General features: G+C 47.2%; 1 protein-coding gene across 1 annotated transcript in view; it reads left to right on the plus strand.

Moving 5' to 3' along the window:
* ltn1 (listerin E3 ubiquitin protein ligase 1) overlaps nt 1-26,999 on the plus strand; it is a 145,640-nt gene that overhangs the window by 97,920 nt on the left and 20,721 nt on the right. The window contains exons 21-23 of the mRNA XM_086006213.1: nt 4,190-4,334; nt 7,323-7,536; nt 25,384-25,621. Of these exons, the coding sequence (XP_085862339.1) occupies nt 4,190-4,334; nt 7,323-7,536; nt 25,384-25,621 (597 nt within the window). The remainder of the gene's footprint in view (nt 1-4,189; nt 4,335-7,322; nt 7,537-25,383; nt 25,622-26,999) is intronic.

Genomic DNA, 26,999 nt, shown 5'->3' on the forward strand with positions numbered 1-26,999 from the left:
TCGGGAGTGCAGGCAAAAGAGCCCGGCACTCAAGAGAAGTGCCAGGCTCTTGGAGCGCAGCCAGCACTCCGTGGGGGGGGGGGGGCATTTCAGGAGGTCTGGGACAGGAGCACAGGCAGGTACTGGCAGGCGGCCAGCAACAAAAATGGCCGCCCCGCACCTCGCCTTTAAATTGCGCCTCCCCGGCCGAAGGTACGCCCCCCTGACCCTGTCGGACATAGCGTCCGGCGGTAAGTCAGGGGGCGCTCCCAAAGATCGTGAGCGGGGTGCTGTGTTCGCCAATGATGTCATCGCCAGCGCCGTAGGGCGCTACCAGTTAGCGCCACCACTAACCTCCTGCTGAATTTTGCGGGAGGCACAGGCAGTGCCGCGCCCAGGCGCTAGTTGGCTTGTGTCCCGTTAGCGCCCTCTTAAGTTGAGAGGCACAACCAACTGAATTTTTCCCCCTTGGTTTCCTTATCTGAGGAAGGATGGTCCAACCCGAAACGTCAACTCAAATTTCTCTCCACGGATGTTGCCTGACCTGCTGAGTTTTTCCAGCATTTTCTGTTGTTATTAAGGATATACTTGCCTTGGAGGTGGTGCAATGAAGATTCACTACATTGATTCCTGGGATGAGAGGGTTGTCCTGAGGAGAAATTGAGTAGATTGGGCCTGTACTCTCTGGAATTTAGAAGAATGAGAGGTGATCTCATTGAAACATATGAGATTCTGAGGGGGATTGGCAGGTTGATGCTGAGAGGCTGTCTTCCCTGGCTGGAGAGCCTAGAACTAGGGGGCATAATCTCAGGATAAGGGGTTGGCCATTTAGGACTGAGATGAGGAGGAATTTCTTTACTCAGAAGATTGTGAATTTTTTGAATTCTTTACCCCAAAGGGCCATGGATGCTGAATCATTGAGTATATTCAAGGCAGAAATAGATAGATTTTTGGACTCATGGGGAATCAAGGGATATGGAGATTGGGTGGGAAAGTGGAGTTGAGGTTGAAGATCAGCCATGGTATTGAATGGCGGAGCAGGCTCGAGGGGCTGTATGGTCTAAATCTTATCTTATGTTCTTATAAAAGCAATGTGTTTCATGTATACGGATTTATTATTCTTCTTTAATAATGAAGTAATTAATAGTGAAGGAACTCTACAGATGCTGAATTGAACTAACTAGGATGTTAGTATGTTCAGGGAATATTTAGCATTTAGTGAGGAACCCCACATAAAATAGATGAAACGTATTTCAGTGTCAAGCTGGGAAAATTGAGTCATCTTGTACTCCACAGATACTGATCGCGTAGTGGACATTATATTTTCCTGGTTAAAAATTGAATTCTAGGCAGGGTTTCACGTTTACCAACAGTGTAGTGCGACTCCTGATCACTGATATCCATCCCTATAGAGCATCCTCATATAATGAAGCAGTCCATGCCCGCATGCAACAAGACCTGGATGACATTCAGGCCTTGGCTGATAAGTAACATTCATGCCACAGAAGTGCCAGGCAATGACTATCTCCAACAAGCGAGAGTCTAACCACCGCCCCTTGACATTCAATGACATTACCATCGCCAAATCCCCCACCATCAACATCCTGGGGGTCACCATTGACCAGAAACTTAACTGGACCAGCCACATAAATACTGTGGCAACAAGAGCAGGTCGGAGGCTGGGTATTCTGCGGCGAGTGTCTCACCTCCTGACTCCCCAAAGCCTTTCCACCATCTACAAGGCACAAGGAAGGAGTGTGATGGAATACTCTCCACTTGCCTGGGTGAGTGCAGCTCCAACAACACTCAAGAAGCTCGACACCATCCAGGACACAGCAGTCCGCTTGATTGGCACCCCATCCACCACCTTAAACATTCACTCCCTCCACCACTGGCGTACCGTGGCTGCAGTGTGTACCATCCACAAGATGCACTGCAGCAACTTGCCAAGGCTTCTTTGGCAGCACCTCCCAAACCCGCGATCTCTTCCACCTAGAAGGACATGGGCAGCAGGTGCATGGGAGCTCCACCTCCTCCAAGTTCCCCTCCAAGTTACACACCATCCTGACTTAGAACTATATCGCCGATCTGTCATCGTCGCTGGGGCAAAATCCTGGAACTCCCTCCCTAACAGCACTGTGGGAGCACCTTCACCACAAGGACTGCAGCGGTTCAAGAAGGCGGCTCACCACCACCTTCTCAAGGGCAACTAGGGATGGGCAATAAATGTTGGCCTTGCCAGTGACGCCCACATCCCATAAACGAATATTTAAAAAAATTATGGTTAGAAAGCTATAGAGCCTAATAATGGCACGGATAGCTTGATGTTGAACTATAATTTTCCTATTAGTCCACAACACAGCAATAATTTTAATGATAAGAATATATGAAAGCATGGAAGGAGGAAAATTAAATCTGCTCATTATAGACCATGTAAAATCTGCCCCATTTAATCTCCTGATGGAACTTTATATAATTTCATCACGTCAAAGTGCTTCATATATTAGATTGCTGTTGATGTACAGTGACTGTCATGTTGGCAAATACAGCAGCTTTCTACATTGCAGCAGTGACTCCACTTCAAAAGTACTTAATTGGTTGTAAAGCACTTTGGGATCTCCTGAGGTCATGAAAGGTGCTATATAAATGCAAGTCTTTCTTTCTGTGCCACCAATATCCTATAACTGGGAATGAACTGACTAATTAATTTGGGTTTTCGTTTGTGATGAGTTTCGTTGAGGAATGTTGGGGACACCCAGAGAACTCCCTACTCCGCCGTGGCTCAGCTGGTAGCACCCTCAGCCCTGAGTCAAAAGGTTGTGGGTTCAAGTCCCACCACAGGGACTTGAGCACAAAAGTCTAGGCTGACACTCAAGTGTAGTACTGAGGGAGTGCTACATTGTCGGAGGTGCCATCTTTTGGATGCGACGTTAAACAGAGGCCCAGTCTGCTCTCTCGAGTGGACTTATTTCAAAGAAGAGCGGGGGAGTTATTCCTGGTGTCCTGGCCAATTTTTATCCCTGAATCAACATCACTAAAACAAATTAGCTGGTCATTATCACATTGCTGTTTTTGGGAGCTTGCTGCGTGCAGTTTGGCTGCCACGTTTCCTACATTACAGCAGTAACTACACTTCAAAAAGTACTTAATTCGCTGTAAAGCACTTTGGGATGTCCGGTGGTTGTGAAAGGCGCTATATAAATACAAGTCTTTCTTCTTTCTTACTCCTTCTCAAATAGTGCCTTGGGATCTTTAATGTCCACTTGAGAAAACTGAGTTTCTCATCCAAATGGTGGCACCTCCAACAGCCTAGATTATGTCCACAACCCGCTGATCCAGAGATGAGATTACTATAATTCACAGAAAGCAAATTCTCCAGTAACTTATAAACATGGATGAAAAATAGAGCACGATTAACAACCCAAAAGAGCCACATTTGCCAAGATCCAGAGTAGGCATTCATGCACGCGCAAAGTTCAGAAAATGAACATCTTTTTAGAACCATGAAATCTGCGATTGTCAATAGAAAGTATAAAAGAAAAGCCGGCCTGGTGAACCTGAATAGAGCTGTTTGTGAACAATGTATGCATGGAGTGGGCTAAGGAGAAATCCAATAGAAATGAACAAAAATCTGAATGTTTGTTTGGCCTTGATATTGTACCTATTTATTTACCATCACAGTAGATCTCCGAGCTTTCAACTGAAGATTTTAAAATGTTAACTTCCTCCTTTTTTAATTTTTTGCTGTGTTTTGTTCTATTTTTAAATGATTTTTCTCCCCTCCTTTAACCTAACATTGAGGGAGGTATAAAGCAGAAACAAAGTGCTCCTTTACATAGCGGATTGAAAACTGGATGGTTATTCAACCCAAGTAGTTCTCATGCATTTCTTGTCTCTTGGTTAATGAACAGCATTGATCGAGGTTTTGCAGCTGGTTTTCACCCTGCCCTCGAGGCTAGGGAATAGCGTAAGGAATAATGGAAATTTTTTTAATTTAGAAAATGCCATGTAAAAAAAAAAGTTTGATTGTCAGCCTTTCTACTACGAATGACGTATATCACAGGGAGTCTACGCTTCCTGCTATTTGGATGGAAACTATGATCTAATCATTTTAAAATGTTATATGGAGGAACTTTGACTCTATGGCTTAGATCTTTTAATAGAGCAAAAGAATTTGGTAAACTTTTTAACATCTCTGATTTCTCCCCAGCACTTTAAAAAACCCTGAGCCTAATCTGCTTGGTATCAATGTGGAAATTCTACGCTTTCTGAGATTGTTGATCAAGCATTTACCAGCTTCAGTTACAAATGAACAGTGGGACTTCATCATGTGCTCCATTTTGACATGGTTAGAGGTGAGGTTTAGAACAAGGACACTGACTACTACTCAGAAATGAAAATGGTGACTTTATTAGTCCATTTAAAGGGCTATAACAAAATATATGGCTTGTGCCTTGGATATTATTAACCTCTTAGAAACTATCAGGAAGACTTCGATAAACATTGGCCCAGATTTTGCGGTAAAAATAATGGTAAGACTGTCAGCGCTCACAGTTATTAATGAGTAAATCGGACAGCAACTTCCAGCATCCGCACATGTGCAGTTAAATGAGGAAATCAGGAAGTTGCTGTCCAATTTTCCAAGTTGCTGTCTGATTTTCCATGCTCCTCCACAAGCTTCATTACACCGTTGCCTCACCGAGAGACTCAGTATTCAAACTCATGATGGGCGGTGAAGTTGTGGTACTTACCCACTAGCTACCCACTAGACTGCCAGAAAAAGTTAGGGCTTGTTCATTCAAGTGCAAGTGAATTTTTAACAGCATGATGAGTCTTAATTACTACCAAACAACCTCTCTGGCACTGAAAATTTACTTTTACAAGTGTGGAGTCTCATTCCTTCAGAATTTAATTATTGTTGGAGATTTCTAAAACAATTTTAAAAAATTTAACTTTTTCTTTCTGTCTCTGTTATCTCTCTCTTAATCCCATCTTTCTTTCCCTCTCTGTTTCATTTTCTGTACATGAATTAAATAGTCTAAGTTAAATTTCCTGGTTTATACTCTGCGTGTCTCAGTAAGGCTTCTTCAATCTTAGGACTGAGATGAGGAGACATTTCTTCACTCAAAAGGGTTGTGAATCTTTGGAATTCTCTACCCTAGAGAGCTGTGGATGCTCAGTCGTTGAGTATATTCAAGACAGAGGTCGATACATTTTTGGGAATTAAGGGATATGGGGATAGTGCAGGAAGGTGGAGTTGAGGATGAAGATCAGCAATGATCTTATTGAATGGCGGAGCAGGCTTGAAGGGCCAAATGGCCTACTCCAGCTCCTATTTCTTATGTATCAGACTCCCGATGACTAAGTTGCCGCGCAAAAGCCCACGAAAAGTCTCTGGTCAGCTGTAAGCATAATGAACGGCGAGCACCGTTCGTTCGCCGCTGACCGCAAAATCCGAGCCATTTATTTTGACAGGATGCTAACAGCACTGAATGCTGTTAAATGATGTCAGCAAGCAGAAGGAACAGCAAACCAACAATGATTTGATCTCAGCTGCTGACCACCTATTAAGGCAAATACAGTGATCATTTTTTTTTTTAGGGTGCTCTAACTTCCTGTGAGGGCGTACATCCTCTTTTCCCAAGCTGCCATCAGCTTGGCTGGGTATCAAGCTGGGGAGTGTGAGAGCACTGCATCTAACTTTCCCTTCCTGCTGCAAACACCTGGCACTTCCACTTTGTACCCTTCCATGGAGCATGGCTGAAACTGAGGACTGGGCAAGGCGCGAGGGGGGTGTTGAACTTGCACCCCACCATTCTAGCATCCTGCTTTCGAGCTCCAAAATTGTGATTAAACATTAACTGTTAACTATGACTGCCTGATGTAGCTATTCTGCCTCCTGACTTCTCTTCCCCCCCCCCCCCCCCCCCCACTGGTTTTCATTACACTCAACCTCATTTATGTTGCTTCTCTCACCATATTAAAATCAGTTTACAGGGGAAGGTAAAAACGCTCTCTGTGCATTAGCATGCTATGTGCAGCTCCACTCCACTCACGCATTTAATTTACATTAACATAACGGTACAAAAAGCATGCGAGAGTATGACTACAGTGAAATAATTAACATGGAGAATAGTGAAACAGTTCCAGGAGGCAGGCAAGCAAGCAGGCTTGTGCCAGTCACAGTGGCTCTGCTGTGGTGCCAGTCACGGTGGTCTGCTGTTCCCATCAGTACATATCGTGCCAGGACATCAAAATTTTGTCCATTTTTTTTCTTCTCTAAATTGCCCTTTGTCTTTCAGACTGTATCACTTGAGTCCAGTCACGGGGGCTCTGCTGTGGAGCCAGTCACGGGGGCTCTGCTGTGGAGCCAGTCACGGGGGCTCTGCTGTGGAGCCAGTCACGGGGGCTCTGCTGTGGAGCCAGTCACATAAGGTCTGCTGTATTGCCAGAGGGTTCACCTAATCTTTCAAATCTTACTTAGAATCCTGTGTGTAAGTACATGGGGTACATTTTCAACCTGCCATTCAGGCGTAAAACTGGTGGTACGAATTGGCCGTCCATTATAGAAACCGTCCGACTTCATTTCCGTTCAAGTCAATGGAAATAAAAATCAGGCGCTTTCTATAACGGGCAGCCAATCCGCAGTGAAAGTTTTACACACGTGCGGAAAGTTGAAAATCTATCCATATCACCGCTAAAGCCCTATATAAAATTATTGTCTTAGCTCTGCTACTAATCTAATGAGCACTAAATTGGCAAGTCTTGCTTCGAGAGGTGAAGGGCTGGATGATTTAGAAAGATGGAAAATGGTCACACTGGTGCATTAGGGATGCTCTTCAGAAGTTGGGGCAGCACAGAAGGAACTTTATGCTGCAGCTAACCTTGCTATGCTTACTGTAGGAGTATTTGATGCTGAGTGCTGAAATGGATATGAGTTCTGTTTCTGAGTGATAACATCCCTCACCTTGAGCATAGAATTGAGAATAAATATCGACAGTTTTAGAATTTTCAAGTTGCTAAGGTTTTTTTGTTAGTGTAAATTTTCAATAAATTTGTAATTCAAGAGGAGGGAAGATGTTTGTTTTACAAGGGCCATCGTATAATACTAGATAGTATACAGTATGTCAAATAGAGTGCTACCGTCTGCTAAGTGGTGCTTTATTTTTTCCCCTTTCTATTTTGCTTCTGTCACTTTCTGGACACTTGCAACGTGCTAAATTAGTACATGTCTCTTGTACTTTATTCTTCCTAGATTTTATGGTTTTGCATGCAATTTGATTAGAATGACAGGTTACCATACTGTACTAATTTTTTTTTTATATTGTCCTTTTTTATTTCAGACTGTTAGTGAAACTGTATCACTTGATTCCAAGCCCCTGGTGCTGCATTTTGTTTGTCAGAGTTGTGGCATGCTATCGGACCTTAGCTACATGTTTCAGACATTAACACCAGAAATAAATAAGACTCTTCCCGCTAACCTTCCGAATGAATGGAACAACTTCTTTGTGGAAGGAGCCTATGGACAGCTGTTACCGCTGTTTTTAAAAATTGCGGGTAAGGACATACACTTATGTTTTTGAACTTCATTGGCTGAACTTAAAATACTTTGGTCAACAAATACACAATAGATTCAGTAATATAAATATTGTGTGTGCTGGATGGAGGATTACTTGATTCTTCCCTTTCTAATTGCCTTCCATGTATAGTAAGAATGAGTGTATGTTGCCAATGTGGAGTATCAGCAAAGATGTAGGGCCGTAATTTGCAGCCCCTACGGGTGCATACGAGGTGTGTACGCGCCTGTAGGGGCCGCGCAAGTTCCGGGTTTAGGTATGCGAAGCGCATGCGCTAAAATCCGGAACTTGCGATCTGTCAAGAATCATCTTGACAGATTGCACGCATCCCCAGGAGAAGGGCCTCCACAGGTGGAGAGTTGCGCTATTTGCCTAACTTCTGCCCAGCAAATGCCCGTGAAATTCTTATGAATGGTAAAAGCAGGCATAAAGCCTGCTTTTACCAGCGTAAGAGTTCTAAAAAACATTCAAATAAAAATGTTTCATTCATTTAAACATTAAAACACACGTATAATAAAGTAAGTTTATTTTTAGACTGTTTAAAATATGTACATTTTTGTTTTAAATGTTTAATTATATTGTATTTTAATAAATTTTAAATATGTACTTTTTAAAAATGTATTTGTGTAGGAACTGGGGTTCCTAGCCGAAGAATTGAGATCGACTCAGAAAATCAAAAACAATAAAATTTAATGAACAAACGAAGCTGTACAGGAAACTGTAGGATACAATGCAAATAGGTCTGGTCTGCTTGAAAGCCTCTCTGGAAACTGCTAGCAGGTTCCGAGCTCAACTGCTAGAAGGTTCCGAGCTCTACTGCTAGAAGGTTCCGAGCTCTGACGTCATCACGTTCTTCCCGCCGTTGAGAGATCACGCGACGGACGGCATGACGTCATCACGCGGAGTACAGGAAAGAAGCCCTAGTACAGTTAACAGGTACATTAAAGGTGCAGCCTCCAGCTGTACTACATTGCTGTAAAAGGAGTTATATACAATTGTCCGTAATCCTCTGGTGGTTCCGCCACATGCGCCCCCCCAGAATTGCTTTTAACAGAGAAGGTAAGGCGAGAAGGGGGTCTGACGAGTCTGTCCGACCGACTGCGATACCCCGGCAGCTGGAACGGAGCGCTAGAAGACGAACTGGCCGTTGGCTGTGGTTGGGATGACGCCGCAGGCGGAGGAGAAGAGGAGGCCGGCTGTGGTCGACCCGGTGAGGCGGGCACTGGCGACTCGGCGGATGACTGGCTGTACTGGACCGGCAGTCGACGGTGGACGACCACGACGAGGCGGCTGAGCAGTGACGACTGGTTCGCTCAGATCCAGATGCGCCGGTTTCAACCGGTCGATGGAGATGTGGTCAGGCTTACCGCCGACGTCGACTGTGAAGGACTTGTCACCTGACGAGATGACGCGGAACGGACCTGTGTAAGGCGGTTTGAGCGGGTTTTTGCGAGCATCCTGCCGAATGAACACGTATCCTGCGCTCTTAAGATCCACCGGGACATGGGAGCGCTGCAGGCCATGATGCGACGTAGGCACTGGGATGAAATTCCTAGCCGCTTCCTGGTGGCTGACGAGCTGCTGAGTTGGGGACCAGGGTTCCGTGTGAGGAGGAAGAAAATCGCCAGGCACTCTGAGTGGTTGGCCGTAAACCAGCTCTGCTGAAGAAGAATGCAGGTCGTCCTTTGGCGCCGTGCGAAGACCTAGCAGCACCCAAGGGAGCCTGTCCACCCAACTAGGTCCACGGAGACTAGCACGCAGTGCGGCTTTAAGGGACATGTGGAATCTTTCACACAGACCGTTCGCCTGTGGATGGTAGGTGGTGGTACAATGAAGCTTGGTGCCCAGATCTTGAGCTACGGCATTCCAAAGCTCAGAGGTAAATTGAGGCCCCCGGTCAGAGGAGATGTCAGCCGGTACCCCGAACCGAGCTACCCACGATGAGATGAAGGCTGTGGAGACGTCTGCCGCTGTGGTGGCAACCAAAGGAATTGCCTCTGGCCACCTGGTGGTGCGGTCTACCACGGTGAGGAGGTGAGTGTACCCACGAGAGGAAGGGAAAAGACCAACCAGGTCCACGTGTACGTGGTCGAATTGACGATCCGGAACCGGAAAAGTGGCGACTGGGGCCTTAACATGGCGTTGTATCTTGGACTTCTGGCAACTCACGCAGGTATTGGTCCAGTCACGGACGTCGAGATGCATGCCCTTCCAGACGAATTTCTTTGCCATGAGTCGTTGTGACGCTCTCATGCCAGGGTGTGACAACCCGTGGATAGTGTCGAAAATTCTCCTGCGCCATTCGACTGGAACGATTAGACGTGGGACGCCCATCGAGATGTCACACAGGAGTGTGGTCCCTGCGGCCTGGAAACTGACATCAGCCACTTGTAAGCTGGAAGGTGCGGTCCGGTATGTCTGCACTTCAGGGTCTGCCTTCTGTTCTTTTGCCAAACCAACATAGTCGACTCCCAGGTGTACTGCGTGGACCGGGGCGCGGGAGAGACAATCCGCCACCAGGTTGTCTTTGCCCGAGACATGTTGTATGTCGGTTGTAAATTCAGATATGTACGTAAGATGACGTTGTTGCCGTGCCGACCATGGTTCCGCTGTCTTGGCCATCGCAAAAGTAAGTGGCTTGTGGTCTACAAAAGCCGTGAATGGGCGTCCTTCCAGTAGGAAGCGAAAATGGCGGATGGCCAGAAACAATGCCAACAACTCCCTATCAAAAGTACTACACTTGCGTTCGTTCTTCCGCAATTGGCGGCTGAAGAAAGCCAGTGGTTGCCATGTGCCGTCGACCCACTGATCCTGTACTGCCCCGATGGCATAATCAGATGCGTCGGTGGTAAGGGCAATGGTTGCGCCCGGAAGGGGATGTGCCAACATGGTCGCAGCAGCCAAAGCGGTCTTAGTGTCGAGGAAAGCCTGGTCCATCTGGGGTGTCCAATCGATCGGGTCTTTGCCCGATTTACCTCTGAGGGCCTCGTACAAAGGTTGCATCAACAATGCCGCCTTGGGGACGAACCGATGATAAAAATTGACCATTCCCAGAAATTCCTGGAGGGCCCTGACGGTCTGAGGAAGAGGGAACGAGGTGACTGCTTCCACCTTTGTGGCCAGCGGGACGGCGCCTTCTGAGGTGATTCTGTGTCCCAGAAAATCAATGCTGTGCAACCCAAACTGGCACTTGGCCGGGTTGATAATAAGGCCATGTTGGCTGAGACGAGAAAAAAGGGTATGCAAGTGCGTAATGTGTTCTTTCGTGCTGTTACTGGCAATAAGGATGTCGTCTAGGTAGACGAAGGTGAACGGCAGATCGCGCAACACGGAATCCATGAGACGTTGGAAGGCTTGTGCTGCATTCTTCAGCCCAAACCGCATACGAAGGAACTCGAAGAGCCCGAAAGGTGTGATGACGGCAGTTTTGGGGACGTCCTGAGGATGCACGGGCACTTGATGATAGCCTCGGATGAGGTCTACTTTGGAAAAGATGGAATTCCCTGCCAGATGGGCCGAAAAATCCTGAATGTGAGGAATTGGGTACCGATCCGGTGTGGTAGCCTCATTCAGGCGTCTGTAGTCGCCGCATGGTCGCCATCCGCCGCCCGGCTTAGGAACAATGTGTAATGGCGAGGACCAAGGACTATTCGAACGTCGAATAATACCCAGGCATTCCATTGTATGGAACTCCGCCTTGGCCACGAGTTTACCAGGTTCTAGCCTTCGAGCTCTCGCATAAACGGGGGATCCTGTCGTGGTAATGTGGTGCGCCACACCGTGCCTCGTGACTGAAGAAGAAAATGTGGGCCTGGTGAGCTCAGGGAACTCACTGAGAAGACGAGAGAACTCATTTGGAGATGGGACTGCACAGGCAACTGACCAAGACATCGCGGTGCTTCGGTGGCAGGGGACCGAGTGAAAAGTGGAGGCACTGATTAGCCGACAGTGTCGGACGTCGACGAGAAACCCGTTTGCGCAGAAGAAATCTGCCCCCAGGATGGCCTGTGAGACATTCGCCGTGATGAACTCCCAAACAAAACGTTGGCCGCCAAAACTCAACTGGACCCTACGCTTTCCGAACGTGCGAATGGCCGCACCATTGGCTGCCTCGAGGGGGGGACCTTGACCGCTGGGTTGAAGATCTAGCTTCGACGCTGGTAGGATACTGCACTGGGAGCCAGTATCACAGAGAAAACGTCGCCCTGACAGGGAGTCTGTAATGTATAGGAGTTTCCCTGCGGACCCGACGGCCATCGCAACTCCGGCGCGTCCCTTAGGCCTTATTGATCTTCTCAGAAACCGCTGGTTTGAGGTAGGTTTTTTTTTTTGGTGAGAAACTGCAGGGCGGACAGCAATTTCTGGCCTTCGCGCCGAAACGAGCGTGGTATGCACACCAGCCTGCAGGAGGAGGAGTTGGATTCGCTCTTGTGGGGGATGGGCACCTCGTGGCTGCACAAGATTGTTGTGAGACGGTGAATATTTTATCCGCTTCCGCGGCGAGTTCAGCACAATCCGTGATCGCGGAATTGGCCAAGGCCGTCTGTACTGGCTCTGGTAGTTGACCGAGAAACAGCTCGCGGAACAGAAAACATTGCGATTCCGAGCCCAAAAGCGTGAGCATTTGGTTCATGAGCTCTGAGGGTTTTGAGTCCCCGAGGCCGGGCATGGAGATAAGTCTGCGAGCGCGCTCCGACTTGGACAGACCGAAAATCTGCAGTAAACGTGATTTTAAAGCTTCGTACTTGCCATCGTTCGGTGGACTCTTGAGGAGGCTGATGACCCGCGAGGCCGTAGTGCTGTCGAGGGCGGAGACCACGTAATAATAACGGGTCGAATCCGCTGCTACTCCCCGGATTGCAAATTGGGCTTCCGCCTGGAAAAACCACGCGGCCGATTGTTGCTCCCAAAATTGCGGCAGTTTGAGGGTGACGGCGTTCGTGTCCATGATGTAACTTCAACGAAAATTGTTCGAAGAAATCGGGGTCACCAATGTAGGAACTGGGGTTCCTAGCCAAAGAATTGAGATCGACTCAGAAAATCAAAAACAATAAAATTTAATGAACAAACGAAGCTGTACAGGAAACTGTAGGATACAATGCAAATAGGTCTGGTCTGCTTGAAAGCCTCTCTGGAAACTGCTAGAAGGTTCCGAGCTCAACTGCTAGCAGGTTCCGAGCTCAACTGCTAGAAGGTTCCAAGCTCTGACGTCATGACGTCGTCACCTTCTTCCCGCCGTTGAGAGGTCACGTGATGGACGGCATGACGTCATCACGCGGAGTACAGGAAAGAAGCCCTAGTACAGTTAGCAGATACATTAAAGGTGCAGCCCCCAGCTGTACTACATTGCTGTAAAAGGAATTATATACAATTGTCCCTAATCCTCTGGTGGTTCCGCCACATTTGTTATGTTAAATCTATTTTTAATGTCATCCCCATTCATGCTTATGGAGGTTCCGTACAAATGGAACATCCATAAGTATGAATGGGGATCCCCCTTCCTTGATTGGTTGGGCCGACCCATGTGATTCCAGGGGCGCTTGGGAACTGCATGCGCCCCGGGATACATGGGCCTCTATGCAGGCCTACGTGTAGAGGTCGAGGAGCGCCAGCGTCCGAACCTCTGGGACCATCAGGTAAGTTCGTAGATTTTTTTGCTGGTCGGAGGCATCCACCCGCGGGAAGCCTCCGACTGCAAATTCAACCCCGTAGTCTGTTAAAAATGTTTTTCATGTCAATCTTGCAAGTAATCCTTCTTTTCCACACCATATGAAAACACTGCCCAGGCTCACGCAAGTTTTTCCCCCATCTTTAGCATCAAGATCAAAAAAGAAGTTCAAAATGGACACTGTACCTCAAGGACACTTACTTTCAGGTGTAAGGAGAGTGTTGCCAGTACAAGATATTCATGTCATCCTAATTTTTCCCACAGAAAATGCGTTTTCTATTAAATAGTAAAGTGAAAGGGTTTATTTTCATGTGTCTGTCGTGCTTAACTTTTTAATTTTTTTGTACCACATTCTCCCAATCTCCCCTAAAGGTGTTGACTCCTTATGGGGGTAAGATTCCACGGGTGCCTTGCCTAAGTGAATGAATATTAATATGAATCTTGACTTTTGGCAAGTTTTTTGGCCATGATTGAATTATAGTCAAGTTCAATTCTGTACCCACCTGATATCAACCATGTGCACTTCCAGCATTTGTTACTGACAGTGATCGAGAGCGAGAAGTCGGACTTTTTTTTGTCCGGTGGAGATCAGCTAACTCAGCAGTAGGAAGAATTAAACCTGGAACTTGCTGCTCTGTATGGCTCAGTTGCTTACTGTGTAAACTTGCTGACCTATTGAAGGAGCTGGAGAGAAATGTTTCCAATGAATCACATTCTAAAGCAAAATGAAATCCTAGTGCAAGTAATCTGAAGCTGTTAACTGAGATAGATGGCAGGACAAGTTGAGAAGGCTGTTAAAAAGACATGGGATCCTTGGCTTTATTAATAGAGAGATAGGGCTGGATTTTACCAGCCCTTTGGAGGCGGGACTCCTGGGAAAATCAAAAAGAATGGGAGCGGGTCCCGAACCCGCTCCCAACCCGCCTCCAACCAATCTTCCCGGGAGTCGGGTCCCTGATTTTGCGCAGGGACCCGACTCCTAGCGGCGGGAAGAGGATTATAGCCACTTAACTGCCTGTTAACAGGTAGTTAACAGGCAGTTAAGAGGCTTTTTCCCATTTTGCGACTTCTGTGGGCTTCCTGACATCGGGGAACCCCGCCAGGGTAAGTGAGGCGTGCTGTGGGTCTGTTGTACTGTTGGTGTACAGATGACAGCTGCAGAAGTGGTGTGAAGGATGCAATGGGACACTGGTGAGTATCAGAGGTAAGGAAATGTTGGGAAAGTCATTTTTAATGTGTTTCGATTTTTCTGTAGGTGACGAGGTTTGAAGTGTTTGTGTGGCCTCACCTCAATGGGAGAAGTGACAGATCGCTTCTGTACCCTCACCTGCAGCTGCCATCTGTTTCATCCTAAGGAGAGAGTCACTGGAGAGTCTGGGTGCAAGGGCTCACGTGTACAATGATTGTCAGTGTTTGACAGCACCTCAATGCTGTCAAACACTGTCAAATCATCTGTCAAAAATTTATGGTTCATGTTCCTTAAGAAAACCGTCAGATGAAGCATCATCAACTGACGTCATCTGACACCAGCTTTCCCTTAATTGGCCAGCAAGCCCGCAGGCCGGGCTTAACAAGGCCAATCAGGGGAAAATAGCATCTGTGTGTCGGACATCGGTGGGGGCGGGACTAGAACCCGGAAGGCAGCAGTCCTGCACCCAACTCGTCTCGGTGAGTAAAATCCAGCCCATGGAGTACAAAAGCAAGAAAGTTATGCTCAACCTTTATAAAACACTGGTTAGGCCCCAGCTAGAGTATCGCGTTCAATTCTGGCCACCACACTTTAGGAAGGATATCAAGGCCAGAGAGGGTGCAGAGGAGATTTACTAGAATGGTACCAGGGATAAAAGACTTCAGTTATGTGGAGAAACTGGTGGTGGTCTCCTTAGAACAGAGAAGGTTAAAGGGAGATTAGATAGAGATGTTCTAAATCATGATGGATTTTGATAAAGTAAATAAGGAGAAACTGTTTCCAATGGTAGAAGAGTCAATAACCAGAGGACACAGATTTAAGTTAATTGGTAAAAGAACCAAAGGTGACATGAGGAAAACATTTTTTACGCAGCAAGTTGTTATGACCTGGAATGCGCTGCCTGAAAGGGGGCAGAAGCAGATTCAGTAATAACTTTCAAAAGGGAATTGGATAAATACTCGAAGGGGGAAAATTTGCAGGGCTATGGGTAAAGAACAGGGTAGAGAGGCTAATTGGAGAGCTCTTTCAAAGAGCCAGCACAGGAACGATGGGCCAAGTGGCCTCCTTTGCTGTATCATTCTATGAGATGGTCATATTGATTTTAAAAAAGTATCTTCGGTAGGTCATGATGCGCTATCAATTACTCATAAAAGACTGAGAGTTAGAAGAGTAACTAAAGGCTTTTATTAACAACAGAATGGAGGTCTGCCTCGCGTGGTCGACCGGTCCATGATACTAAGGGCTGGGGAGCAGTCACCTTTATACTAGGACCTGTGGGAGGAGTCAGCCGAGGCATGTCCAGGCATGTACACAGTGGAATACAAACAGGACAAACAGGAATACAAACAGTGGTTTACCACATTCACCCCTTGTTTAAAATTGAGTCCGGCGGGGTGAAGTGTATTAAAAGTTAGTGTATTGGAGTCTCTCCGGAGGTCTTGTCTGCCGCTGTGATCTGCGTGGCGACGGCAGGGGTAGTGAAGTTTCCGGCGTCGAGTCCAGCGTAGGCTGTGGCACAGGCGTGTCGTCCTCGTAGATGTCGAGCGGGTCGCGGGGCCCAGGCCTGCCGTCTGCTGGGGCTGGATATCGGATCGTGGGGGGGGGTGGTAGTGGGTAGTGGGTTACTGCGGCCCCCGAGGGTGCAAGGTCTCTTATGGAGACTGTGTCCTCCCGCCCGTCCGGGTATGCGATGTAAGCATACTGGGGGTTGGCGTGGAGGAGGTCGACCCTCTCGACCAGGGGGTCCGTTTTATGGGTCCTCACGTGTCTTCTCAGTAGGACCGGCCCTGGGGACGTCAGTCATGGTGGTAGCGATGTCCCCGATGTGGACTTCCTTGGGAAGACAAACATTTTCTCATGAGGGGTGGCGTTAGTGGCAGTGCAGAGCAGTGACCGAATAGAGTGGAGCGCATCGGGGAGCACATCCTGCCAGCGGGAGGTTGGAAGGCCCCTAGACTTTAAGGCTAGCAGGACGGCCTTCCAAACTGTCGCATTTTCTCTTTCCACCTGTCCGTTCCCCCGGGGGTTGTAACTGGTGGTCCTGCTTGTGGCAATACCCCTAGTTAGCAGGTACTGACGGAGTTCGTCGCTCATAAACGATGAGCCCCGGTCGCTATGGATATAGCTGGGGAAGCCGAACAGGGTGAAGAGGTTGTTCAGACATTTAATGACCGTGGCACTGGTCATGTCCGGGCAGGGGAAGGCGAACGGGAAACGGGAGTACTCGTCAATAATATTGAGGAAGTACACATTGCGGTCGGAGGAGGGGAGAGGCCCTTTAAAATCGACGCTCAGGCGCTCGAAGGGGCGAGTGGCTTTTATCAGGTGGGCCCTGTCTGGTCTATAAAAGTGCGGTTTGCACTCAGCGCAGACTTGGCAGTTCCTGGTCATGGTCCTGACCTCCTCAATAGAGTAAGGCAGGTTGCGGGCCTTGATGAAGTGGAAGAACCTGGTGACCCCCGGGTGGCAGAGGTCATTGTGGAGGGCCCGCAGTCTTATCGATCTGCGCGCTGGCGCAGGTGCCACGCGATAGCGCATCCGGGGGTTCATTTAGCTTCCCGGGCCGGTACAAGATCTCGTAGTTGTAGGTGGAAAGTTCGATTCTCCACCTCAAGATCTTGTCATTTTTGATTTTGCCCCTCTGCTTGTTGTTAAACATAAAAGCAACTGAACGCTGGTCAGTGAGCAGGGTAAATCGTTTTCCGGCCAGGTAGTGCCTCCAATGACGCACAGCCTCCACAATCGCCTGGGCCTCCTTCTCAACAGCGGAGTGTCTGGTCTCCGGGCCTTGGAGGGTTCGTGAAAAGAAGGCCACGGGTCTCCCCGCCTGATTGAGGGTAGCGGCCAGGGCAAAGTCAGACGCGTCGCTTTCCACCTGGAAGGGGATGGATTCGTCCACTGCGTGCATGGTGGCTTTGGCAATGTCCTCCTTGATACGGTGGAAGGCTAAGCGGGCCTCTGCCGTCAAGGGAAAAGAGGTGGACTTGATCAGCGGACGGGCCTTGTCCGCATAGTAGGGGACCCACTGGGCGTAATAGGAGAAAAACCCTAGGCACCTCTTCAGGGCCTTGAGGCAGTGGGGCAGTGGAAGTTCCATAAGGGGACGCATCCGGTCGGGGTCGGGGCCGATGACTCCGTGTTCCACAACACAGCCAAGGATGGCGAGGCGGTTTGTGCGGAATATGCACTTCTTGTTATATGTCAGGTTTAGGAGTTGGGCGGTGCGGAGGAATTTTTCGAGGTTTGCGTCATGGTCCTGCAAGTCACGGCCGCAGATGGTCACATTGTCCAGATATGGGAAAGTGGCCTGCAACGCATTTTGATCTACCATCCGGTCCATCTCCCTTTGGAAGACGGAGACCCCGTTGGTGACGCCAAAGGGAACCCTAAGGAAGTGATAGAGGCGGCCGTTTGCCTCAAAGGCAGTGTACTGGCGGTCCTCAGGGCGGATGGGGAGCTGGTGGTACGCTGATTTCAGGTCAATGGTCGAGAAGACGCGGTACTGCGCGATCTGGTTGACCATATCAGCTATACGGGGGAGTGGGTAGGCGTCCAGCAGGGTGTAGCGATTTATTGTCTGGCTGTAGTCGATGACCAGGCGCTGCTTCTCGCCGGTCTTAACGACCACAACCTGGGCTCGCCAGGGGCTGGTGCTGCCCTCAATAATCCCTTCTTTCAGGAGCCGCTCCACTTCGGTTTTAATGAAAACCCTGTCCCCGGCACTGTATCGCCTGCTCTTTGTGGCGATGGGCTTACAGTCGGGGGTGAGGTTCGCAAACAGTTGGGGGGGGGTGACTCTGAGTGTGGAGAGGTTGCACCTGGTGCGCGGCGGGCAGTTTGGAAGCTGCTGGCTGCGGACTGTGAGTGGGGGTAGGGGTCCACCGTACGCCATCGTAACACTTTTAAGGTGGCACTGAAAATCTAACCCCAGCAGGACGGCAGCGCAGAGGTCAGGCAGGACCAGAAGTTTAAAATGATCGTACACGGTCCCGTCTACTACGAGTGTCACCACGCAGTAGCCGCCGATGTCCGCCGACTGGGACTCGGAGGCCATAGAAATCCGCTGTTGCGCAGGCAGGACTGGGAGAGAGCAACGCCGCACCGTGTCGGGGTGGATGAAGCTCTCCGTGCTCCCAGAGTCAAAAAGGCAGATTGTATCGTGACCATTTACCTTAATGTCCATTGTGGAACTGGCCAGTTGGTGCGGTCTCGCTTGATCCAGTGTAACGGATGCCAGCGTAGGGGTCGGTGTGTCGCTGCGGGTATCAGATGAGGCGGTGTCGGGGGCCTGCTGCGTCCCGGCTGTCGTCCAAGATGGCGGCGTCCATGATCCCCATGTGGCTGGAGGCGTCCAAAATGGCTGCTGTACCGGTGATTCGCACATGGCCGGGGAGGTCCAAGATGGCGGCCCGCATGGCCCACACGCGGCGCTGCTGGGGTTCGGGGTGGCTTTGGCCCTGCAGACGCTAGCGTAGTGTCCCTTCTTCCCGCAGCCCGAGCAGATCGCGTTTTTCGCCGGGCAGCGCGCTCTGGGGTGTTTTGCCTGGCCACAGAAGTAGCATTTCTGGCCTTGGGGCACTGCTGTCTGGCCTTGGGACACTGCTGCGGTAGTTGGGCCGTTGTTGGGGTGTGGCTGGGGTGGCACGGCGCTATGAGGCGGTCCTACCGTGTCCCAGGCTGTCATTCCCCGCGGCGTCCACGGTGCAGAGGAGTAGGCATCCATGCCCTGGTAGGCTGCATCCAACGATAGTGCGAGTTCAGAGGCCTTGTTGAGGTCGAGGTTACTCTGCTCCAACAGTCGCTGTCGGGTGTAATTGGATCTGTGGCCCGCTACAAAAGCGTCCCGGATAAGTTCCTCTGTGTACACGGCGGCCTTTACATCCTTACAACCACAGGCCCGGCCAAGCACAGACAGTGCCTGAAGGTATTCCACGGTCGATTCCCCAGGTTGTTGTTTACGACTCCCCAGGAGGTGCCTGGCGTACACTTCGTTCACTGGGCGCGTGTACTGGTCCTTGAGGAGCTTGATAGCGTCCGCGTACGAGGTCGCGTCTTGGATGACCGAGTACACTCGGTGGTTCACTTTGGAGGTCAGGACATCCAGTTTGTCCTCGTCCGATTTGATTGCTTCGGAGGCGGTCAGGAATTTTTCGAAACACTTAAGCCAGTGAGTAAACTTGGTGGATGAGTCCGCCTCCCGATGATCTAAGTCCAGGCATGCTGGTGTGAGGATCTTCTCCATTATAAAAATGTTGTTAATAAAATTGATGCGCTATCAATTACTCATAAAAGACTGAGAGTTAGAAGAGTAACTAAAGACTTTTATTAACAACAGAATGGAGGTCTGCCTCGCGTGGTCGACCGGTCCATGATACTAAGGGCTGGGGAGCAGTCACCTTTATACTAGGACCTGTGGGAGGAGTCAGCCGAGGCATGTCCAGGCATGTACACAGTGGAATACAAACAGGACAAACAGGAATACAAACAGTGGTTTACCACAGGTCACAAAACTGTCTTTCAGTTACAAGTGTCTTTCAGAACCTCGGGGTGCCCCAAGGCGCTTTACAACCAATGAAGTACCTTTTGAAGTGTGGTCACTGTTGTAGTGTCGGGAAATGTGGCAGCCAATTTCCACACAGCATGGCCCCAAAAATAGCAGAGATAAATGACCACTTCATCTGTTTTAACTTTGTTGGTTGAGGGATAAATATGGGCCAGGACACCGGGAGTACCCTCCTGCTCTTCTTCAGATTGTGAAATGGGATCTTTTAAGGCCATCTGAGAGGGCAGACGGGGCCTCGGTTTAACGTCTCACCTGAAAGAGTGGGCACTGTCTGGATACTTCCCAAAGAACTGAGTTACCTGTACCCCTGTCACATAACTGCCCGTTAGCAGGTGTAGAATAGCAGTAGTAGAAGGCTGCACAGAGGTCACCTGTCCAGTTTACTGATTGGGAAATGCCATGCTGTGGGTGGGAAGAGTGCGCATCAAGAGAAGGAAGATATCTACAAAGCTTTGGATCTTTGCATGCTTTTCATGTATTGCCAACTGTCATATCGGAGCATTGTGAGGATGTGGAATTCACTTACCGGGTTAATGGTTGAGGCAGTAACGATGTCAACATTCAAAATAAAGGGGACGAAGGGATACAGGAACAGGGTGGGTAAATGTGATTAGAACTATTTGCTCACTTGGAGAGTAAACACTGCAATGGACTAATTGGACCAAATGGCCTGTTTCCGTGTTGTAATTTCTATGTCTGTTTTTCCTGTACTATGTAATGAAAGCTGCAGAGGTTTTTCAACTGTAAAAATTGGGGGAAAATTCAATTGATTTCAGAACTCGTATCGCTGCATTATAAAGACCTGCAGACAAAGTTTCAATTATATTCTTATAATTGAAATATAAAATTTAAAATAAAAAGAATAGCTAACATTCTAGAGCTGCTTTGTACTTAATCTGGAATGAAATACAAGAGGCTGGAATCTCCAAGGGAGTTATGTTTTTTTACTGGTGGGTGGTTAATTTATGGAATAAATTACAACTAATGCTGCAAATCCTGGATTTGGTGGAATTAATTTAAAAAAGAGTTAGACAGGTTTTTATTGAAGAAGAAATTGAAGTGTATAATCTTTGTATAGCCAAAGGTTATAATTATTCAGTGTTCCCATTTCGCAGCAGGTTTGTCCCAGTTTTTATTTTTTCAATTATTGGAAACTAATAATGCTGCACTTGCCTTGGGCTATAAGTCCTAACTCTGCAGGTTGTTGTGCTTAATTCACCTCACTTATGCTGGCTACACATCATTCCTTTCTTTAAATGCCATGTGCAATTACGGTACACCTGTCCTATTGTCTGTACGAGCAAGCACAGTAATGGTGGTGCTGCAAGATTTGTTCAAAGCCAAAGTGTCCTGTATTATAGGGCACAAGTTCTATTTACTATTGGTTCCTCATCAGAGATAACGTTAAGCAAGCACACACGGTCATACTGATGGGTTAGTGGATTAATGGGTGTCATGTAATCATAGCACACAAGTTTAATTCACCGCAAGAGTACAGCTTTGTGAAGTTTTCTGTCCTGTTGGTACAGTTGACAGTGGCGCTTTACTAACAGATAATTGATATAAAATGGCACAGGAAGGCTAGGAATACCTGCAACACTGATTTAGAGAGACCTAGATTGCAAAAGGAATGAACTGAGGAGACAAATAACATTTCCCCATTCCTTTATTATTTATTCTTGTAATCAAAATGAACTAACTGCACTTGGCTGCTTAGATTGAACATAAAAAAGGGTATGCCGGTTAATTGTTCAATTTTGATTGAAAAGTGCAGAATCTTTAAATCTTGTTTATTGTGAGTGATGTCTTCATAAATCATATTTATCTTTGTCTAAAACTGTACTCCGAAGCTTTCTGTGTTTTGCACAGTAATCTGTAAATGACTTTAAAATTCATTCAAAGGTGTTTAGGTTTACATACACAAAAAAAGTAGAGAAAAAAACTTGCAATGTAACCAAATACTACTGCTTTCATTTTATAAAGAAGGTGGGATGACTTTCAGTGAGGTTTGTGCTTTCCATTAGCGCATACAGAAAGACAGCAAAAAGTGCCATCATAGGAATCAAATAATGTTCTGCCTTTTTTAAAACATTTCTCCCATGTTTGAGAATGAAATATCTCAGTCAAAACACTAGTTGGCGACTAGGAAGCATTCCATGGTGGCCTGGGAAAACCTTCCTACTGATTTTTGATTCTTATTATTTCTTCAGCCGTTGGGGAAACCATTGCTTTCAGAAATAGCTGTCAATCAAAGTCACTGCCCCCCCCCCTTTTGGGGGGCCTATCCTTCAATATATGACCAAGCTACTTCCACAAGTCTGACAACACCTTTAAATAGGAAGGTGTTGCAATGGTACTCGTATGGGTCAATGGAGCCCTCTCTGACAATTGCACAAGAGGTTTGGGGTTGTAAATAACAGCCCTCCCAGCCGATTAACCAGTTAACACTTTTTGAACCATTATTGTGTGCGAAAACAAATGTCCTCCTTTCCCACACAACTGCCTGAACTGAAATGCTAGCTTCTTTGGATACTTTGTGTGGCTTTGGATGTTAACCCCCTTAGATGCTGATTTTAAAAGTACAAATATAGAGGCCTAGAAATTTGACAATGCTAAAAACCTGCTGGTGCCACTGTGGGCCAGTGTTAATGGCTGCTGCTGGCAGGACTGGTAAATTGGCGCTGGGGAATAATTAACATTAGCCCAGCACTAAAATCACTGTGCAATGCTGCCCTGGGGGCATTTGTCCCGGCAATGTAGCATGGCAGTAGTGTCACTGCAGTAAGAACAGCCTGCTCTGAAAGCGAGGCTGTCATTTCAGAAAGCAGTTCGGTCTCTTAAAGGGGAACTGCCTTCTGAAATTGAAAAAAATAAAAATCATGAAAAAATACAGCTCAACTGCCTTCTGAAAAAAAATTAAAATAAAAAAAATTCCCAAATGGGAGTCTCCAGCTCTTAAAGCTGAATTCCCTTCCGCACCTAAAAAAATAACGGAAAAGTGCTTCAGCACTAACACAAATGGCTCAGCAATCCAGGGAAGGGGCACTCAGTCTCGCACGTAACACGCCAGCTTAGTGCAGTGGGTCAACATTGCAAGCGAGGTCCTCTACCCACAGGGCCAGGAGGCCCTCCAGAAAGAAGAATGTGGGACCAGATCACCGAGGCCATCACTGCCAGCAATGTTGCCCGCACGACCTGGCTCCAGTGCCCAAAGAAGCGTCATGACTTCAGACCAGTGTGTAAAGTCAGTGAATGCATCTTCAAAAGCCATCTTCTACCAACTGCACCACTAGACTCGCACACTGCTCATTGCATGACCACCCCCTCTCCATTCCTCATCTACCAATAATTTGTACCCAACACGAGGCACACCTCCCATTCCTAGCTTCATCTTACCCCCTTGGAGGAGACGGTGCTAGCCATTCTTGGCAAGGGCATGGCTGAGCCCTTGGCCAGTGGCGGGGCTGAAAGGATACAAGATGCTGGTATCCTCATATGTTATCCTTCTCGCATGCACCTCTTGCTTTCCTACCCTCCCTTCACCACAACGCCTCTCTGTGCCTTCCTTATTTCACATACTCAAGAAATGCAGCCTGCCCAGCCAGTGGTTGACCAAGAAGAGGGAGAGGAGAGTGAAGAAGAAGAAACACCATCACTCGATTTGACACTCCCAGCCACCAGCTCCTCAAGGTCGACCAGCAAGGCCATTTTCAGTGTCCCCCACTGAAAGTCAGCAGCCTTCCACCAGCCATGCTGCAGCCACTGGGGCAGCACTGCATAACAGCACTGGGATAGGCAAAGGCACACACAAGATGGTCACTAAGGGAATGCATAAGGGTGATGAGTTGATTTCTTGATGTCATATTGGATGGATAGATGTATAAAGTTGGATTGGAAAGTTTGCTTTGTGATGGCTTTTATTTCAGCATTGTGGCCAAGAGGACGCTGTGATGGTCAGTAATAGAGAGAAGGGAAGGTGTGGGACAAATGTTGAAAGGGGAATTGGGGTTGTGGTCACTGGTACCACAGGCGGATGATTCCATCCCAGCCAGAAAGAGGCTGTCTGGGTCGCTTCCTCCTCTTCTGTGTCTTCCTCTTCCTTCTACGAGCTGATGCTATAAATTCGAAATAAAAGCATAAAATGCTGGAAATACTCAGCAGGTTAGGCAGCATTTCGAACTGAGACTTTTCTCTCTCCACAGATGCTGCCTGACTGGCTGAGTATTTCCAGCATGTTCTGTTTCCTCGGAGGCCTTCCTTTACCATCCGTGGATTTGCAAGTGTCCATTCCCTGCACACTTAATACATTTTTTTAACATGTATTGCTCCAAGCCACTACTTCAATAAAATAAATCCAGTCCAAAAGCTTAAATGCAAACTTACCTGAAAGATGTGTGTGTCCCTTTAAGAAGTGCTGACAGGGTCTCTTTCAGTCTGCCTAACGCTCGCTTATCAGAACGAGCTCAGGACCCAGCGCTGAACTCAAAGTTTGCAGACGTGGCGTCAAGCCGACTGATGTCATGCTCTCTTCATTTACATCTCTAGGGTCAGCGCTGCTATCAGCAGTGCTTAGGCCCTCACCAAAATGGCGGCTGCCGAGTCCCGCGCCAAGAGAAGGGCGCTAGAGTGGCGGCCGTCATTTTTTGCCAGGATAGCAGCGCAAACGGGTGGCGGTAGGTAGCCCGATTTCCAGGCCATACAAGTTTAAAAATGACTCAAGTCCATTGTGCTACAAAATTACTTTTATTTTTAAAGTTGAGAAGCCAAGGTGAAAGGCCAAGGCAGTTTTCAGTCAGAGGGGCAGGGCATCCAAAAGGCTATCTGTGTTCTAAAAGCCAGAGTCAGGTTAGCCAGAGAGAGTCGTGCTAGTGCAAGTTTACAATAAGTGGCCTTCTGGTTTACGATTCATGTTTAGGGAGAGAGCAAGCTGCATCTTTGTTGTTTTTATATATCAAGCAGTGTTTGGAAATGCATCATACAGCATTAACATATGTACTGTTTGTTCTTCTATCTTATTTAATTAAAACCACTTATTGGTTCAAACCCTGTGTCTCAAATTGGTATGAGTGTTTACCCAGTCCAACATCTGTAGAGAAAGGAGCATTCATGTGGTGGCATGTGATGCATTCCAATAGCCAGTGTATGTAAATAAGGGTTTTCTGTTATGATTCCTGGGTTACACTATCATGCATCTTCAATATTGGACACAAAAAGGTGCATTCTGGATCATACGGGATGCAAGGTCCAGCTACAGGAGTGACCAGTAATGCTGAACCTGAGAAAACATGCCGTACATCTTGCCTCTTCATGCAGTAGAATGTTGTGTTTAAGGTATTGTACGAGAAAATCAATTTAGAAGGTCCACTTTCTCAAAATACATCTAACTTTTTTTTTACTTTTTCTGCAGCTGAATGCAAAGGAACCGTTCTTCTCCCTTCCTCAATGTGTCTGTTAACAGCCTTAGGTGAAGCTTCTGCATTGATTCCATTGAAGCAGCTGATGGGTCTCAGTCTGCCAGCTAAATTCATTGCTGGTCAGAAAACGAACTTACCCGATAAACTTCAATCAGTTCTGAACACATTGGCTCCATTGCTGCTCTGCAAGGCTAGGCCTGTGCAAATTACAGCCTACCGTATATTACACAAGTAAGAACATTAACAGCTGTATGTAAGACTAAAATATAGGAATTACGGGGTAGATTTTCATCTTTACCGCCTGTAATATGATTGGGCAAGTCACATACTCTAAAGAACCTGCCTGAGTTTCATTCCATTGAACTCAGTGGAATGAAAATCAAGTGGGTTCTATAAAGAGCGTGTGATCCGCCCGCCAGATTACTGCCCAAGTGGTGAAGGTGATAATCTACCTCTATCTTTTTCTGTCGGTGTTTAATCTCAGCACTACATCCAAAGAAGGATTTTGTTGCAGTGCTGCAACAGTATACCTGCTGGCACAAATAATGAATCTGTCCTAACTGAGGTTTCAGTTTGCTAACTAAATTGGAGTTACATGTTTATAAGTATAAAAGGGCTTTTCTTTAAGCTTCTGCCAATGCATTCCCCAATTTGAGATTGTTTTCTCCTTTCATACTATTCCCTGAGCAAGCAATCTGTTCCAAGACTACTTCTACTAGGACATGCACAAGGGTGGTGCAGATTGACTCCTTTTTGATTTTTCTCTCACACTGGGAAACAATCTTCTGCCACTCCATGTCTACCCAGACAGTCCAGCTAGGATTGGGAACTCTGCTTGTGGGAATTGTGACATGTTCCACAGGATTGCTCTCTACAATGGGTTTTTTTCTGTCAAGGAACAAGAAGTCACTAAATAATGCTGTGCTGATATCTGGTGCTGTTGAATAACTTCAACTGTTTTGTAGGCAGTTCAAAATTCAGTTCTTCCATGCAGCCTTGCATTGTAATTGGGTATATACTGTACAACATATTTTATACTGTAATGTACTTTAATATGTCCAGAATTTGATAGAATCACATTCAGTTCTCACTGAAGTTATGGGTGCCAACTAAAGAGAAATAATTACAGGACTGTAGGTAATGCAGCATTGTTAACTCCCTCTCGGTGTCACTGCTGATCTTTTAGAAGTTTACGCTCGCCGCAGCACTGGCAGAAAGGCAGTGATAGTGCAGCCATGTACAAGTGCACAGTAGAATCAGTGACACTAATATAACATTTAATGGCTCTGAAAAAAACAGAGGTCTTCAGTATTTACATTTTTTCAGTTTCTTTGTATAAAGTTATTGACAGTCCTGTAGTTCAACAAGGCATAACCAGTTTAAGTATGAAGCATTGTTTTTTACTCTCAGTGCCAATTTTGCAGTTATCTCAACATCAGCTTTGAAACGAGAGGAATAATCCAGGCAGTTCCAAGAGGCAGGCTGTTTTTAATGTAATTATTTATAGTCATTTGGATGCGATGTTAAACTGAGGCCCCGTCTGCCCCGTCAGGTGGATGTAAAAGATCCCATGGCACTCTGAGAAGATGAACTTACTGAGTCTAATGCA

The sequence above is a fragment of the Somniosus microcephalus genome, chromosome 14, assembly GCF_052327205.1.
Source record: "Somniosus microcephalus isolate GS21.2 chromosome 14, FLI_Smic_1.0, whole genome shotgun sequence".
Classification (NCBI taxonomy): domain Eukaryota; kingdom Metazoa; phylum Chordata; class Chondrichthyes; order Squaliformes; family Somniosidae; genus Somniosus; species Somniosus microcephalus.